This window comes from Hyalella azteca, unplaced genomic scaffold, assembly GCF_000764305.2.
Source record: "Hyalella azteca isolate HAZT.00-mixed unplaced genomic scaffold, Hazt_2.0.2 contig12241, whole genome shotgun sequence".
In the NCBI taxonomy this organism is placed as follows: Eukaryota; Metazoa; Arthropoda; class Malacostraca; order Amphipoda; family Hyalellidae; genus Hyalella; species Hyalella azteca.
The window spans coordinates 920-18,369 of record NW_025942204.1 but is presented as its reverse complement, the minus strand read 5'-3'; the positions used below and the strand labels follow the sequence as shown (position 1 = coordinate 18,369).

At 39.5% G+C, this 17,450-nt stretch overlaps 2 protein-coding genes across 8 annotated transcripts; one reads left to right on the top strand and one right to left on the bottom strand.

The window, feature by feature from the left end:
- Positions 1–7,300: 7,300 nt before the first annotated feature.
- Positions 7,301–10,214, top strand: LOC108682677. 6 transcript variants are annotated; one of them, XR_007157000.1, is made up of 5 exons: positions 7,301–7,480; positions 7,654–7,835; positions 7,940–8,052; positions 8,326–9,495; positions 9,943–10,214. XR_007157000.1 is itself a non-coding variant. In XM_018171891.2 (5 exons), the coding sequence occupies exons 1-4, from the start codon at positions 7,390–7,392 to the stop codon at positions 8,528–8,530; spliced, it is 591 nt and encodes a 196-aa protein (XP_018027380.1). In that variant the 5' UTR covers positions 7,301–7,389; the 3' UTR covers positions 8,531–8,557; positions 8,837–9,774. The 6 variants fall into 6 exon arrangements, 5 of the variants coding, with proteins under 5 accessions (XP_018027380.1, XP_047739162.1, XP_047739163.1 ...); XM_018171891.2 differs by lacking the exon at positions 9,943–10,214 and having other exon boundaries at positions 8,326–8,557; positions 8,837–9,774; XM_047883206.1 differs by lacking the exon at positions 9,943–10,214 and having other exon boundaries at positions 7,704–7,835; positions 8,326–9,774.
- Positions 8,745–14,804, bottom strand: LOC108682676. Of its 2 annotated transcripts, none has more exons than XM_047883204.1 (10): positions 14,525–14,804; positions 13,644–13,842; positions 13,011–13,167; positions 12,428–12,593; positions 11,906–12,039; positions 11,242–11,401; positions 10,650–10,834; positions 10,244–10,396; positions 9,310–9,488; positions 8,745–9,076 (listed from the first exon to the last, which is right to left on the bottom strand). In XM_047883204.1, the coding sequence occupies exons 1-10, from the start codon at positions 14,526–14,528 to the stop codon at positions 8,890–8,892; spliced, it is 1,524 nt and encodes a 507-aa protein (XP_047739160.1). In that variant the 5' UTR covers positions 14,529–14,804; the 3' UTR covers positions 8,745–8,889. The 2 variants fall into 2 exon arrangements, with proteins under 2 accessions (XP_047739160.1, XP_018027378.1); XM_018171889.2 differs by having other exon boundaries at positions 14,557–14,804.
- Between the last annotated feature and the right edge of the window lie 2,646 nt (positions 14,805–17,450).

The following is a 17,450-nucleotide window of genomic DNA, read 5'->3' as shown; positions in this document are numbered from 1 at the left end:
AATTGTTTGGTCTAAGAGTATGTGCGCAAGGAATTGAAAGAAAGGGCAGACTGAGATTGTACAAGATCAAAGAGATGCCAAGGTATGAAGTATGATGGATGTAGACGTGGAGACTTAATGTTCTGTGTGAGAGCAAATGCGTTGAGTGTGAATGCACGGACATACAGCCTTACAGGGGGAATGATAGAAGAGAAGATATTTGTTTTATGTGTGACAGAGGTGAGAGGGAAACTGTGGAACATCTGATGATGGAGTGTGATGCATATGAGCAGGAGAGACTGGATCACTGGAAATGATGATCATGGTGCCAAATGCCAATCCATAGGTTAGCTATTCAAAAGAACCTGTTCTTATGTCATTTTGAACCGATCAACGCTTCTTTACGGACCGATTGTAAAACACACCTTCACCGGCAAAAGCTTTCACACTTCTGAAGAAAGGTGAGCTGACAGCTACACTGGCCGTGGGGTGTGGGTGGACCTAATTTGAATTTGAATGCATTCATTGATTTGAAATCCTATAGACTATAATAGACATAGTATACAAGTCATAGAGCCTAAATTTTTAATATCTATAAAAAAATGTATGTTTCTGCATGTATTATAATGCTGTTAACATTAGCAAACTTTGAGTTATCTCTGATGCAAGAAATACTTGCTTAAATCATTTTATTTTCAATATAAGCGACTGGATGCACGATGCAACAATCGATTCGCAAGAACCAACATAGCTCTGACAGCAGTAATTTCGAATTTTCGATCGACGTTAATTTCTAAATTAAAATGTATTTGGCCATTATTTCTTGCATCAGAGATACTGTCAAGTATTTTAATGCTAGCAGCATCAAAATCCACACAGAAATGTGAAATTTTAATAGGTTTTACACTGAAATTTACACTCCTATTCCAAAGAACTGAGACCAATTTCAAATCAAAAATGACTAAATTGAATCCATCGCCCTTTCTGGCATATTCTCTCACAGCTGATTGCAGTTACAGTGCATTTTTTTAGCTTAAGTTGCCAATACGTATTTAATGTAGACATAGTCTTCCGTTGGTACAAAATTTACAAAATAACCTTGAATTATTGATTGCTAATTTCTTATATTACGTAAATGTTTATGATTCAAATTAATCATAGAATATTAGAAGTTGTATCTCCAAAATTTCATGTTGAATTAAAATTATTCATAGAAGGTTCACTTACTGATGCCAGCGCTAGCAGCGGCAGGCAAATGAACTACTTTATTATTTAGTATCTTGATAAATAATGCATTTTTTTATGTTGATGTTCTTGGTGTACCACGTGTTCTTATGTGTGACGTCACCGCAGGCATATGTAAACAAAGCCTGACAGATGGGAACTGTTTTCGATTGAAATCGATGGTTATTTGTGAATAATATTTTCGATTGTGATATTATAACATATTTCCAATGGTGAAATAATTTTGATTGTGATATTGACACTTGCCAGTAGTGTCAACATTTGAACATCGAAATTCTAACATAATTAATTACGAGGTAAAAGGACTGAGCAGAGCTGAGATCATGGCTGAAGCTTCTTAACCGATGTCATAATTGTCATTGGCATTTTTTACGTCATTGATATCATTCTGGAACCAACGTAAGTAACTAAGGAATTTCCCAGTTCAAATATTTATTGATATATTTATATCAATTTCAAAACTTTACGTATTTCTAAAGGGAGTTGTGATGAGACCATGGGAGTCGAACCTTTGAGTTTAGACCATTGCAACTTGCAACAGGGGCCCAAGGGCCAAGGGCATGGGGCCTTGGCCCTTGCGAAGGGTTAAGACCGCGAACCGCCGCACGGCGGTGGACCGACATAAGTACCTCTCTTCATAGACTTCCACTATGATGAGAGTGATACTGGATGAGAGGAATGAGGGTGATGGTGTAATATATGAGCGAACAGGAGACGAATGGATTGCAATGATTGTGGGACTGTTAATGGGGGTAACTGCTGCTATGATTGAGAGTGGAAAGCAATTTTTGGAGGGTGCTTAGAGGGTGAGGGAGAGGAGGAGGTTGGCTAGAGTGGAGGCTGGGAGGGTGTAAGAAAAAAGCAATAATAATAATAAAATTGGAATAACCAAACCATAATAATATAATGTACCGTCAACCGGGGCTACTCGGGACAGGCCTATGATACGGCGTAAAACTGTTGTAGTAGCGAAACTAATTGGAATATTGCAAAACTAAAAATAGTGGCATAAACGTAACTATTTTTCCTATCTACCTAGTAAAAAGGAAGTTGAAAAATACTACATTTACTTGCTTTGAAAAATTCCTGAAAAAATGGTGAAAAACTATGTTCTGTAAAGTTGCAACTGCTAAGGTATGTAGCAAAAAAATATTCGCCGTATTAAAAAATTTTACTTACATAAAAGTTGCACCCAGGTGTCGGCTTGAAAACGTAATTGACAGAATTTGCCTATCTAATTCCAAAAATAAATGACAGCCATTTCCGCACGGTGGGGCTACTCGGGACACCCCCCCGGGGCTATTCGGGACACCCCCAAAAATGCATTAAGGGTAGAACCTCAGTTAGCAAAGGCTTCAACTACGAAAAAAATTGATTAAAAACAAATAATATTGATCACATTTTCCTTGCTCAGCGAAAAAATTTCACTTATCGAAAAATTAGTGCATCATCAGTCATCTTAAAATTGTGCATAGCATGTCATGTATAGAATTGTGCACCAGGCATTATAGAATGAAAAGTAATTGACCTAAACTATGATTTATTTCTCCAAAAGATAGGCTGGTTGTCACTAAAACATTCCTTTCAGGAAGTTAATGATCACGTGAAGTTAAATACCAGGTGAAGTTAATGATCACGGGAAGTTAATGAACACTTGAAGTTAATAATCAGGGGAAGTTAATGATCACGTGAAGTTAATGATCACGCGAAGTTAATGATCACGTGAAGTTAATGATCACGTGAAGTTAATGATCACACGAAGTTAATGATCACGCTAAGTTAATGATCACGTGAAGTTAATGATCACGTGAAGTTAATGATCACAGGAAGTTAATGATCACCGGAAGTTAATGATCACGTAATGCAAATAGTCACTCAGGGCCTATTCCTAAGAGGCCCCATAGGCCATAGCTAATATAATTATCAAACACACAGTGCAATAATTGACAAATAGCGATAATAAACCAATGAATTTTCCCTTGAACTTTTCTTCCCCGTGATTACATCTCACCCTTAACGCAAACTTTCACATCTTTTCTAGCCTCTTCTCTTTAATGTTGCTTCCACCTGGCTTGGTCTCCCTTTCTTCTTCTTACTAACAAATGAAAATGTGATGTGTGGCTGAATGCTGATGGCCATTGGCCCATTGCAAAGGCCTGACCCTGAAATTCTTTTTCTCAGAGTCACCACGCCCCAAAACCTAATCCAAAATCCTGCTTTCCAATATGCTATCTGTACTGGTCAATTTAATATCCCTCTAGAATTCCACAATGATTAGCCTCACTAAACTATACTGTGAAATAAATGGGATATAGCAATAACAAACCAAATGAATTTCCTCTTGAATTTCTCTTCCTCTTGTTTTCATCTCACTCTCAACACAAACTTTCACACCCCTGTGACCCCTCTAGCCGTCTAGCCTATCCTTTAATGTCACTTCTAAGCATAGTGGCAAAGCAGAGAGTTTTTTTAGACTCTCCTTCAAGTTCATTTTTGAGTCCTATAAGTAGACCAGTAAAGTATCATGGATACCAGCATTATCTTACATAAGAAATTGGTTTAAGTCTTGAGTAAATGAGGAAATTAAAAATGAATTGATTCTTAAAAAATCTCTGGTTTGTCACTATGCTTCTAAGTTCTACGTTTCTACCTGGCTTGGCATGGTCTCCCTTTTATCCTTCCTAGTACTAACAAAACGTCAAAATGAATATGTGATGTGTGGCTGATGCCTGATGGCCATTGCAAAGGCCTGACTGGAATGTCCTTTTTCAGAGTCACCATTGACACCACATCCCATTCCCAAATCCAAGTCTTGCTGGAGCTGGAGTCTGGACCTTATAAGAGGTTCTAACCCACAGAGGCTCAGAGCTAGTAGGTATACATCTGGGCCCTGGCTCTACTGCACTTCTCTTCATTCAAGTTATGAAAACAATCAGTCATCAGGCACTATTTTCCCTGGCTGAAGATTTTTAGTGAGTTTAGTTTAGTTTTTCAATAAAACAAATAATATACTATATGTATAACAGTATAAGATAATCCTTGGTGGCATACTAAATGCCTTTGAAAGACCATGTACGTACCTATGTAATTGAGGAGGCTGGAGAGCGGTGGCCAAAATAGGAGCAGGCTCCCCCAAAGGGAGTGGGACTGGGATGGTCTGTATGAGTGCATTACAGCTCTCCAGTACCCAAATAACTGCCATTTCTTTAACAGTTAGCAATCCTGGAGCCTTTGAGGGCCCTAAAATTGCACATCATCACTCCCCACCCATCTTCAAGTGTGGAGCACTTGGGCCATCCTGGTGGATATTGATGACCAACCACTTCCTGCAATTCCATCATGTATAATCTATCCTGAGCCTCTCTATACATTCATTTGTGATTACAGAATACAGTTAATAGTTCACTTTTTTCTTTGAAACAGAATTCCAGTGTGTGTAAACACATTTAAAATTTTTAGTTGTTAAAACTCAAAACAACCTGCATTATATACATACAAGCCTGGATCTATAGAAATGACTCCTACTGTTAACTTGTCTTCTAGCTGCGCAGACTGACCGTGTGACCTGTATGGCCAGTGCTGTCTTGGCATCTTGAGTCACCAGGGGGCAGAAAGTGGGTAAATATCTGAAGATATTTGGTGACACATCAGCAGCAAAATTCATGACTTTTGAAGACCTTGCCAACACATTTGGATTCAAATTATTGCATTGTAGATATTTGCAAATCTTTGGTGACTCTAACTGCAGAACAGGAGGTACAACAGTGCCACTAGAAATTTTAAAAATTATGCAGCCACTGGTCCAGTGGCATCATTATTTTCAAAATTTCCAGTTTCTGGTTGTCCAATGAGGTCACAATTTGCAAAGCATGTTCCACAATTTATTAATTCTGGTTGCAATGCAATTGTCTACTGCAATATCTGGGGTGTTAGAGATACACTCATCAAAGTTGGTTTTGTAAGAATTTTTATTTAACTTATGTTTGCAAATTGCAATGCATCTTGAACACTGCCAGTGACACAGCAACACGTCTTGGGTACTGTTGGCAATGTTTTTGAGTTACAAAGGCCAAAATTTGTGCCGCATTCACCAAACTTTGCACCCTGGTCATGAGAGTGCTTGAGACGATTTTTAGTGGTTCTCCACCTGATTCTCTCCTGCCATTTCTTGCAAAAATTTGCTCTCTCCAAAAGAGTGCAATCCTTCTTCTCAAAAATGGACTTGTACTCAGCCTATTCTCCTAGTTTTCTTTCTTCTTCTTGCAAACCTGTGCAGTTCAGTCAACAGAGGTCTGCTGGTGTTGGCAGCAGTGCCCTTAGAGCATTTCTTTTTGAACAATGTAATATCAACCAGGTGCTGAGTGCCTTGCCTCAACAGTCTGCAATAAATACAGTATCAGTCACTGGGTTCTTTGTTTCAGATGCCAGACTTTTGGGAACTCCAAATCACACAATGTTGGACTAATTTCTCTGTCAAGTAATTTGTGAGAGCTTTTGCCAGCAACTTTTGATAAATCAACACTCTGAGGCTTTTTCTTCCATTTTCTCAGCATTTTTCACCTGAGCTTTCACTTCAGTCAACTCATTGCATGGCAAACTCAATTTTTATCACAATAAGAGCACCCTCTCACTCAAGGACTTTACAACATCATTCAACAATTTTGACTCCTTGCCATGCTCTTCCACTTTTTGTAGCACAAAGAGTTGGTTTTTCTCAGTCACAACAAAACCAATGAATTAATTCAGTTTTCTGGAGAAATGAGTGCTCCTCAGTGCTTAATTTTGTACAGCTCATAAGAATGAATTCTTTGCAGTTTTCACAGGTGACCATCTGATCAACATTGCTCACTGAGATCTCTCTACAGTACTTGCAAACTTTCATCTCTAGCTGAACCGATTTGTTTGGCCTTTCTCTTGTAGAACTAGAGGTTTTTTTGAACGTTATTTAGTTAAATAAGTTGACAAAAAAACCCATCGATCTGGCTAATTTAACCCATTCCTGTTGCCTTTTCCCAATAAGAAAGACCATAATTTTTACCCACAATTTCATAAAATTTTTGCCCAATATTCCAAATTTGGTGTTTCTGAGTTGCTTTTAACTTGAAAAGAGCAAGTTCTGAGTTGTGCTTTTTGCTGGCTGGTATTCTTTCTTGTAACTTCTCTGTCCCTGTGTGAAAGAAAATGTGTGTATTTGTGCAAGCAGTCAATTAGTCCATGACCCTCACCCGCAAAAGGCATTTTATTATAATTATCTGCTTGCTAATGAAATCTTGTTGCTTCAAATTTACTTATTTTTTTATAAGTTTGGAATCTTGCTGCTTTATCATCATGCACTTTTATCAACAATCATATAAGTATGATTCATTTTGTGAGAATCTTGCAACTACAAAATTGGCAGGAAGGCTTAGTTACGCCTCATAAAGTAGATAGTATAGGTTATTACACATGTATGCAAAGATGGACATTTTTCTGTGATTCTTATAAGTTTTAGCCTTCTTCTCACACTTTCATCAAATTTAATAAAAAAAATCACTAGAAATACTGAATCGAAGTATTTATATATGCATATTCATGGCAGTGGTGGGGGAGAAACTGCAAATCTTGATTTTAGTTTATTTTGCATTTCAACTACCTATCTGCCATCTCTTTAAGATGTGTCTCATGATTTATTTATGATCTTTCTTTTAGCCATTTCAGACCTCCAGCTACTTATGAGTGATGAGTTTTCAATTTATGAAATCTTGTAGAGAAACCACACCATCACTAGTAGTTGTTGTTAGTGCTTGTTACCACACATGTTTTTACTCAAACATTCATGAGAGGAATGCAGCTTTTTTGTTAATCTTTTCAAAAAATATTGTTGCATATGCATATTCATAGCAGTGGTGGGGAAGAAACTGCAAATCTTGATTTAAGTTCTGATACGTATGTTTTACAAGACTACAAGTATGCTTTCTTGTGTTACATATAGAGCTAGTTTGAGTTTTCCTGAAATATGAACTCAATGGTGTAGTGCCATTAAAACTGATCATAGATGTTAGATTATAAAAAAAAAGTTTGCTACTTGAAATCCATTATTGTATAATTTTTGTTCTGTCTTGCAGAATCTAGCAAAAACACTAACTTTATTTGATTTCTTTCCACTTCCTTCTTGCATAATAAATCATGTTTCCTGGTGAGGCCCCTCTGGTAAATATTGAGAACCAAAATATGAAACTTGGGCCCAAATTGAAGAATATCCTGCACCCTTCTAATGGTTAGTATTATCATTCTTTTTCATGAATATTTACTTCATTGATATCACTCAACACATAGTCCAGTAAGGTTATGTACAATATATATTAAAAAAATTTCTTTCGTTGAAAAATATGGTTTGGATCTGAATAAAGAATATTAAACCACTGAAATTTTCAACTTCCTCATTTCCAGTTCCAGCTGTTGATACCAAGAGGCATGTTTGTAAATCTGTTGATTTGCAGAAGCCACAAATTTGGAGCACTAAGATACTTCAACACAAGCTCCAGGAGCAGAAAAAGCAAGTTCCTGATATCTCATTATTGGTCCAACAGAAAGTATCATCTCCTTCCACATCAAACCGAATAAAAAAGAAGGTAAACTCGCAAAAAAATTCTATTTTTTTTTGTGTGTGTGTACCTTGTACATTTTTGAGTGAATATTTTATCTATTGTTGTAAACATTCAGTTCGATTTTTCAGAGTGTCCTCCTCCTAAACCATCCTGAGGAAGAACGTGTCTTCAGGCCTGTTAGTGATGGCTTACCTACTGAGGAAGACGTGCGGGCAACACTGCAGGCCCAATTAAATCTCAAGTAATATATTTGTCTCACTTTATGACTAACATTCATCAATTATATTGAGGCTGACATACTTTCCTGCATTATTATTTAGTCCAATGTTTAGTTTTTAAAACGTCCAATTTAATGTGTTATTTGTAGCATGGTAATGAACAACAATCAACAATAACAAAATTATTTATCTAACTAAGTGAAGTGAGCTGCAGGTATCCCTCCTGCAACTTAAATTTCCAGTTTTTCCTAACAAAAGGTTTTGAACTTTTTTGGTAACTGCACCCTTTTTTCCAGCAGTGATCAAAAATGTAGAGTGCCAAGCCAGCCAAAAGAGTCAGGTCCCTGCATTAGTGACTGGTACAACCCCGCTGACTACATATACAGTATACCGTGCACGTCTCTGTACGAAACGCACACTCCTACCTCTTCAGTGGCACCTACATGCGTCTCGGCTTCTGCAATTTCCGAGGAATTGAATGCTATTTCGATGAATCTTTGATTCAAATTAGCAATATTCTTGAACTTGGTTAGTTATATTCACGTTAAAATGACGCACATTTGAAACCAAATGTTTGTTACTAGAATAGTCCAGATCTGAAACTCATTTCCATTGATGTTTCTTCCAAGTCTAATGCGCATGTCTCGCATGAAAATGCCGGCGTGACGTAGGTAGAAAACCTCTGATATAGATGATTCAGGCTTGAAAAATCAAGTTCACAGCACTTGAGAGCATTTTATGTTGGCACAATCGGTTATTAGTAAAGCTATAAAACTTATGTCTAACTAAAAAATTGCACTTGTTTAGGAGCATGTACAAGTAGAAGCCTTATTCCTCTGGCAAGTGTAGCTGCAGCAACTTCACTTTCCCTGTGGAGTGAAGACTTCGTAGTCAACGACGGAGAAATTGTAATCTGTCATGAGCGTGATGGGCACCGCCGTATCTCCTCGCTCGTAAGAGTGAGGCAAGTTTGAATAGCTTTCAAGATTTTGATGGCAGTTCGATGAAATGAAGAGATCCGCTCCAGCACCGAAAATTGGTCCACAGCTGCCGGAATGGGAAAATTAAATTATTAAGCTCAATATTCTTAACTTTTAATTTTTCAATCTCAACTGCTGAAATAGGCATTGACAACAGAAATTGATACCTACTGTAATTGTTCAACAAGAGAACCAAACTTAGATTCTTGAATACCAACACATTTTTGTGACAAATCAAGGTTTCCATATTCTGTTTTTTTATTTTTTTTTGTCATAAATATTCATGTACAAATCTCTTACTCGGGGTGGTAGCAAATCGCAAACATCTTCTTAATCACAGGAAATTTTGTTGGAGGAGCGTCTTGAGGGTTCACCAGGGAGAATAGAAAGGATTTGTCAGAAGGCACATATCGTCCTTTGATGTTGGTCTTGCCCCAGGCTATGTCACTGTAGCCTCCACAGACTTCGCCTTGCTGGCCCTAGAAGGTACAAATAAATTATAGGAATGTAACTAACATGAATTTCTTGAAAGTGGTAATAATTGTGCGTCATCTAGCAAAAAATCGCTGTCTTTTCTAATCCACTTAATAGAAAAATCAAATGCAAATCAATGATGTACTGTTGACTAACCGTACATTTGTTTTATTTTTACTGTACGAGCATTTTCGACCTTAGGAATAGGTAAAGCAAAGGTCTTGCTGACCTTCAGTAAAACTATATGAATTTTAATATCACATCGCGCATTAAACATTCCAAACGATAAAATGATTTATTTATCCAAACTGAGAAAGCTGCAAGACTGTTTGCTCAGAATCACATAGAAAGAGCTGGAATGTACATAATGCCTAGCCGTAACGATCAACTTCAATATTGGTCAGACTGCCGTTTGCGTTAATTTTTATAAAAGCTGTTGATTTTTACGCATCTTCTCAGCTTGAACACTCTTCGCGACGAGTCTGCTCAACGCGAGTACGTAAAACGTTGGCGCAGTGCCGTCACAGTGTCTGCTCACCGTGACTATGACAAACGTTGGCGCAGTGTCTGCTCATCGTCACTATGACAAACGTTGGCGCAGTGTCTGCTCATCGTCACTATGACAAACGTTGGCGCAGTGTCTGCTCACCGTGACTATGACAAACGTTGGCGCAGTGTCTGCTCACCGTGACTATGACAAACGTTGGCGCAGTGTCTGCTCACCGTCACTATGACAAACGTTGGCGCAGTGTCTGCTCACCGTGACTATGACAAACGTTGGCGCAGTACCGTCGCAGTGTCTGTGAAATGCTTCGGCCGAGTAGCCGTGAGTGGAGGCTCGGTACACGAGTCGCCACATTTGTTTGCTGGAGCCATACCAACTGTTCAGCAGACGCTGCATACTGGTAAGCTCCTGGAATTATCAATTAATGACGAGTGTAATGATGGTCGTGATATACCTAATGCAGTTGTAAAACGAATCGTATTAAAGCACATTAGGCCTCCGTTTGTGGAAGCACAATGATTTCCCGAGGAACTTTGCTGTGGTTTGAAAAATGAGGTTGGATGAAAAATATATGCTCACTGGGACGTTTTTAAAAAATTTGTTATACAACATTGGCTGACTCACTCTTTTGATGGTAGTGGAACATGGGTTATTCACTTACATTTACTAGTATCTGAGATCCCGCAAAAAATTTCAGCGAGACGCGCGGTCTGAGTCGCTTATCGTCGCTGGCTGAGCTGCTGTCACTGAACTTGGGTGGCAGAGCGGCGAACCTGTACCGCTCCAGCGACAGCTCCATGGGCACCGCCCCTGTAGGCTCTACCTCCTCCGCGAACACTTGTGAGTCTTCAAGTATACAGGGCGACATGAATGTAATGAGTCATCAGATGTGGGGGTTTAGAATGAGGGAAGCAACAGCTGTAAATGTCTGCAGCTTAAATTTCGGCATTCAGGGTAATGGGCTACCAGGAAATATTCGAACGTGTTTGGTCAGTGAAATGACATTGGTGTACCTGTTGCTCCATATTAAATCAATTTTACATTTAATTCGCTCTATCCGGTATCAATGAGGTCATTTAAATATAAGAACAATTGTGTGGAATCTTAAATATGGAAAATTCATTATAATTATAAGTTTAACAACACTCCAATGTAAATTTATTCAAGACATTATAGGTTATAATGAATTTGTGATAAATAATATTTAAAAATAAATTATGGATACAATTAATTGATAATAGAAATATGTGTACCGATGAGCAGCAGTCTGACGTGGTTAATGACTCCCTGCAGTTGGTGGCCAACCCTGACGCGTTCCTCCTCCGTCCAGTGCAGCGTGGGCTGCGTCACACCGGCGCTCGCCTTCGCCCAGCGCAGCACCGCGCGCCACACGTCCTCCTCCTCCAACGCCAGCTGCGCCAATGACAACGTCAATTTGCGGCGTTTTTTCATTGATTAGATTATAAGTTGTGTGGTTTACTCGAGAACTAAATGAAAAACATATGGGAAGCCAAGTGCTTAAGGTTGCCGAAATAGGAGCGAGTTGGGGGTTCGAAATCCGAAGCTACATGTGAAAATTCTGGATGAAATCGATAATTTGGCCGAGTGGATAAAGCACAGCAAGATTGGAGTAGTGATTTTCAGGTTCAAAACCTCAAAACCTTAAAATTTTGCGTTGTCTAGAAAATAGCCCAATTCTCAACGTCATAATCATTTTCATTTATTTATAACACGCATAATCAAAATAAAGATGAAAAAATTCACAAGAAGTTAGTCTGCACAATATTTTTCGATAAATATTTTCATAAATTTGCCTGGCATTTTCTTTGCTTCTAAATTCTTGATGAACTGATTCAAATCTTGTAATGAGAAGTTGAGAACAAACATTTCTTCACGTGGTGTTGGGACGAGACTCACGTTGTCTGATGAGATCAGAGTAATGACGACATCTTTGCTGAGATTGAGGAAGGCAGACGTGTGGAGACATTCTGACGCATTGTCTCCTACGTACGCAATGCAGCGTTCAACAAACTGCTGGCTGCCTTTACTGCCTGCAAGGGAAGTGTTGAGGGAATTATGCTTTTATTTCAACTTAACCTTGGATATATTCATAAAGTTATGGACAGCTACTTCACGATAAGTTTTTGATGCATTTGCTATTCGCCTATGACAANGTTATGAACAGCTACTTCAAGATAAGTTTTTGATGCATTTGTTATTCGCCTATGACAATATCAATCAAGCTAAGGGAGTCCTAGTGGAATAAGAGTTAATTTGTGTTATTTCCCAGTTCAATAAGTTTCAGGACGTAATTTTTGCTTCTTAAAATCAATAGGTTATTTAATTATAATTCTTTGGTTTGAATGTGTGACATGACAATACTTTGAGCTGTACAGATACCGTAGTTGTAATGCAGAGATCGCATATCTCAATGCCCACCTCCCGTGCGTTGGTGCATGGCCAGAGCGGCAGCAAGGAAGGTGCAGGCGTTGTGTGGGGTGATGGTGGCGGTGAGGTGGTCATGGCAGCTCTGGCACAACTCCTCCAGTCCTAAGTCATGTGCCACGCCATACACTTCGAACACTGAGTGGTCGGTCACCAGAACCTGTATACAGGATTGATGTCGTCATATATGAATAAAAATTTTATAATTGTGACACTATTTCGGTAATTACCGTATACAATAATAAAAGGAAAAATATTGATAAGTATTAATAGAGAAGTCCGTTTTTGTCAGTTTGCTGATGTTTTTAATGTGAGGAAGGAATTATGATCAGCTGGATTATATTTAACGAAAGCAAAATTGACTCAATACTAAACTACTATTAGAGTTGAGAAAGAAAAGAACCAGGGAATGATTATATTTATAAAACAGCAGTTGACTCATTTTCCTTTGAGTAACCAATTTAAATGCAAGCTCGTTTCTGTAGAGTGTAGACCGTGTAAAGGACGTTTACAGTGTGGATACCTTATTCTACAGTGTATTACATTCACATTGTATATGTTTAACATCCACACTGACCTTGCCAGTGTAGATGTATGAGAGCACCACTCTGAAGACAGGAGGCTGGTAGTGAGGCAGTCTGATGGTGGTGTGAGGCTTGCCAGGCGTCACACTGCTGCCCGGTATGGCGCACGTGTCGCCCCCCGTTCCACATGTCTCCATGAACCGCTTGCATCTGCTTATCAAAATTGAACCGTGAATAGACGCTACAAGTTTAATCAGAATTGTTTTCTCGAATAATTTCCGGTAGTAAATTATACATTATTTTTTATAGCATCTAAGTAAGATATGTAAAAATAACTATTAAAATACCTACACTACCAAGTTAAGGAAACATTTTCATCAACCTTAGGAATTTTAATGCAACAAAGAAGCGTGAGCCAGAATTTCAACAATTGATCACATTTGACAAATTATTGTATAGTTCAATAAAGGCTATGGCAACCAAGCCACTCCTGACCTGCAGTACTTCTTGTTGTATAGACAATTGATTAAATTGAATGAACAGAATAATATGTGACTCACGGACTTGTGAGATGAATAGCTGTAAATTACAGGTTTTCAATTCTAAAGTACATATATGAAATGAAATATAATAAGAAAAACAATTCAGGTCAGAAGGCAGAACAAAATATTACAATTAAGTCAAACCTGAGCTTTAGAATGAGTTTGTGAGCCGTCAGCTTGACTTCCTCCCTGCCAATGATGAACACCAGGTCAGCAGAATCAGAGTCTTCCTGCAGTCTTGTGAGGTCCTCCAGCAGGCATGGCACCCCAGCATGTGACTTGTCAGGGTAGTGGTGAGCGGAGGCTGCCACTCGGGTCCCCATTTTAGACTGGCTCAGTCCAGCTGCACAGGAAATTCATTTTCATAAATAAGATGAGACTCTTCATGAAACTAACATGAAAATAATCAAATTCTTTATTTTCTTACATTTTCTATCTGCTGAAATGAAACAATTAAGCTAAAAAAATAATACAAGTAAATACACAGGGAATTAAAACTTCCCCAAAAGTTAGGTATACTTTGGCTGAGTTTGGCATGTTTTTTTTTTTCAAAAGATCAAGATGAAACCAAAGGTGAAGGTACACATGGTGTAATCAAATTTAATGAAGGAGAAAAGCATATTACAAGATTCATCTAATGTAATTTGTAAGTATATACAAAAATGTATCTAAGCAATAAGACCAAAATACAGCACTGAATAACACAATCTAGATTCTAGCCTATCACTTTGTAAACTTCATGACGTATTAGTTCCACTAAAATCCCAAAGATCTGCGATATTATTAATTATTACTTATATAACAACATTAATTGAGTACACACGTCGTTCACATAACACAACCATACATAGGTATACAGATTACAGAGTGATATACACTTCATATTTCCACAAACACAAAGCACAAACTACCTAGACAAAATATTCATTGTTATTTGAGAGAAACTGAATTTTTTTTTTAGAGAAACTGTAATTTTGGCTCTGAGCATACAAGTTTCTTTTTCGACGTTGCAAGAAAACTCTTACTCATTGAATTATTTCAAAAATAATTTTTGTACCATGAGGCATGAAAGTCAATGTTATTCCAACAAGAGTAGTGTCATTTTAGTACTGTCAGAATTCTCACGACTTGTGTATTTTCCCTTTAATATACTGGATATAATTTTTGTTATTTTATTATTGAATCTCATCAACTGTCGAGACTCGGCATACGGACATTCTGATGGAAATGGTACCTAACTACTACTAGTACTACGTCGCTACGTCCGAGCTTCGAGGCTCGAAGTGACCCGCGGCGACTGCAACGCTCATGTTCTCAACTACCGATCCGTGTCCAAAATCATAGGTTGCTCGAAAACTAATTTTAATGTTGGGTTTAATTTTTACGATTTTGCTTCGTATGAACATATAGAAACAATTGTTTTTTGTCTTTAATATCAGACGAAACTTGGTTTGGGGTGTAAAATATAATGCGAACAACGATATTACAGGGAACGCAGCCGTGCACCACCAAATTTGGGGAGCGCAGCAGTAGGCCACAAATTTAACTCTTAAATAAGCCGTGGAACCAACGCCCAGGCTCGCCATGCATTACCTTTACTCAGCCTTAGAGCTAGAGGAGCGCAGCCGTTGACCACCAATTTTGTGCACCAAGAAGCCCTGAATCGAACGCCTTGGATCTCTCCGGACCTACACCAATCAGCCGTGCACCACTCGGCTTTGTCCTCTTCCGGCCTTGACCACCACGTGCCGCGCACCACCAGGCCGCGGATCGAATATGATTTCAAGGCATCGTTAAATTACGTAATTTTACGTTCACCGCATCTGAAGTTAGGTTTCAGATAGCATAGTTCTGTTCCAAAATTTATCGTCCTTTGACAAGTGGCCGTTCGACCGAGGGCTGATTCGACCCACGGCCTAGAAACGGACGGCTTGAAGTGTTGAAGGCTACGTTTCGGAAGGCAGGAATCATGATGGTCCATTACATCCAGGGCAGTGGTGGTCATCGGCAGGCGACCCAGAGCTAGAAGCCGGAGACTACGCTTGAACTCCGAAATCCAGACAAGCGACACACTGCCGAAAGATAATAGCGCAGTTCCTCATTCGGCATTACCTACTCCGGCCTAACCTTTTCTTGCCTAACCTATTCACGCTGTCGCGGCTCACAACCTTCTTGCAGCCAATAACTGGCTCTACCAGCACACCTGGACCGCCTTTCTAAATTCCTACAGCCAATGAGGTTAGGTTTGGTCAGCTCAGGTTTGTTTCAGAACAGAACAGAACACAGAACACAGACCACAGAACACAGAACACAGAACACAGAACACAAAACACAGAACACAGAACACAGAACACAGAGGACAGAGGACAGAGGCCAGAGGACAGAGGACAGAGGACAGAGAACAGAGGACAGAGGACAGAGTACAGAGGACAGAGGACAGAGGACAGAGGACAGAGGACAGAGGACAGAGGACAGAGGACAGAGGACAGAGAACAGAGAACAGAGAACAGAGAACAGAGAACAGAGAACAGAGAACAGAGAACAGAGAACAGAGAAGAGAGAAGAGAAGAGAAGAGAATAGAATAGAATGGAGGTGTCGGCATTGAAGAAATAGGCCCATGGCCTGTTGCCGATTCTTGAACTTTTCGTGACTTGATTCACAAGGGATCCGGCCTTTGGAACCCGATCTTTCCATAACTGATGATTTTATAGCTGCCAGGTGGAGAAATGGTGGATAAATCTTTATTGGGTGGAGAAATGCGGAAACTTGTGTATGTTAGGCCTGAAGAGGTTAGGCTGGAAGAGGTTTGGCCAGATGCAATATGATCATGCTAACCTTTAGCAAGCTAATTTTGTGGCTGTGGACATCAGGCGCTATTCCTCTGAGCACTCGACTTTATAGGCTGTTATGCCCTCTAGCGGGGTGGATAGCTAGAGGTCAGCATAGCCCAAGTCCACAGTGCGATTCATATACCTTCCTGAGCGTAACGCAGCCCGGCATCTCCTAGGCTTTCGACACAAAGCCCCCCACCACAACAGCGCCGTTCAGTCACAGGCACTGGTTCACAGCGCACAACTGATCGGAGAGCAACAGGCTACTCCTAACGTAACATTACCTAACCTAACCTAACCTAACCTTTGACTTTAGAGTGTTAGCTTCCACCTCCGGTACTTCAGATTTGCGTATTTTAGAATGATTGTACATTTTTAAACTTAGGGCCAGTTTAAATTCAGTTGTAAGATCATAATAATAAATAATAATAGCAATTTCAGCGTTTATTAGGCCCATCGTCGATTCTTAACATCACAGAACATTTGTCCAAGTCCACTTTTCAGCGTGGATTGGAATTAATTAATGTATTGTCAATTTCTGATTAAGACCTGAAGGTTCAAGGGTCTTCTATTTGTTGGCTATAACAGGAGTGAAAGTCTAGTAATACAGAACAGTTTACTTGCTAAAAACTTTACAATAGGCACTATGAGGATACAATCTCAGAGAGGGAAAGAATCGGCCTGCTCGACAGAGAAGCTTATCGAGCGCCGGAGCGTAGGAGTTAGCTGTGGACGCTCGGAGGTCTCTCCTTCAACTAACTCGTGGGCTTTAAAGAGCTATCGCGGTCCACCGCGTAGAATCGCAAGCTACGTATGACAAGACGTACGATCCTTTAAAGCGTCACTGAGGGTGACGTATAATATATAATTAGTCGCTGAAGGCGACCGTCAAGCAATACCTGACACATTCACAGCTTGTCGCGGTATCGAACTCGCAACTCACTGCTACAATTCTGCTATGCTTAATCGCCCGGCCTCCTCGCCGATTCTGACCAGAAACTGGCGTACAGAGCTGGGATCGAACCCGCGCCTCTCTGCGCCAATCCTGGTACTCTGAACTTAAACCACTGGGCCACCCTGCCCTTCCACTGGGCCACCCTGCCCTCATAACTCATATCC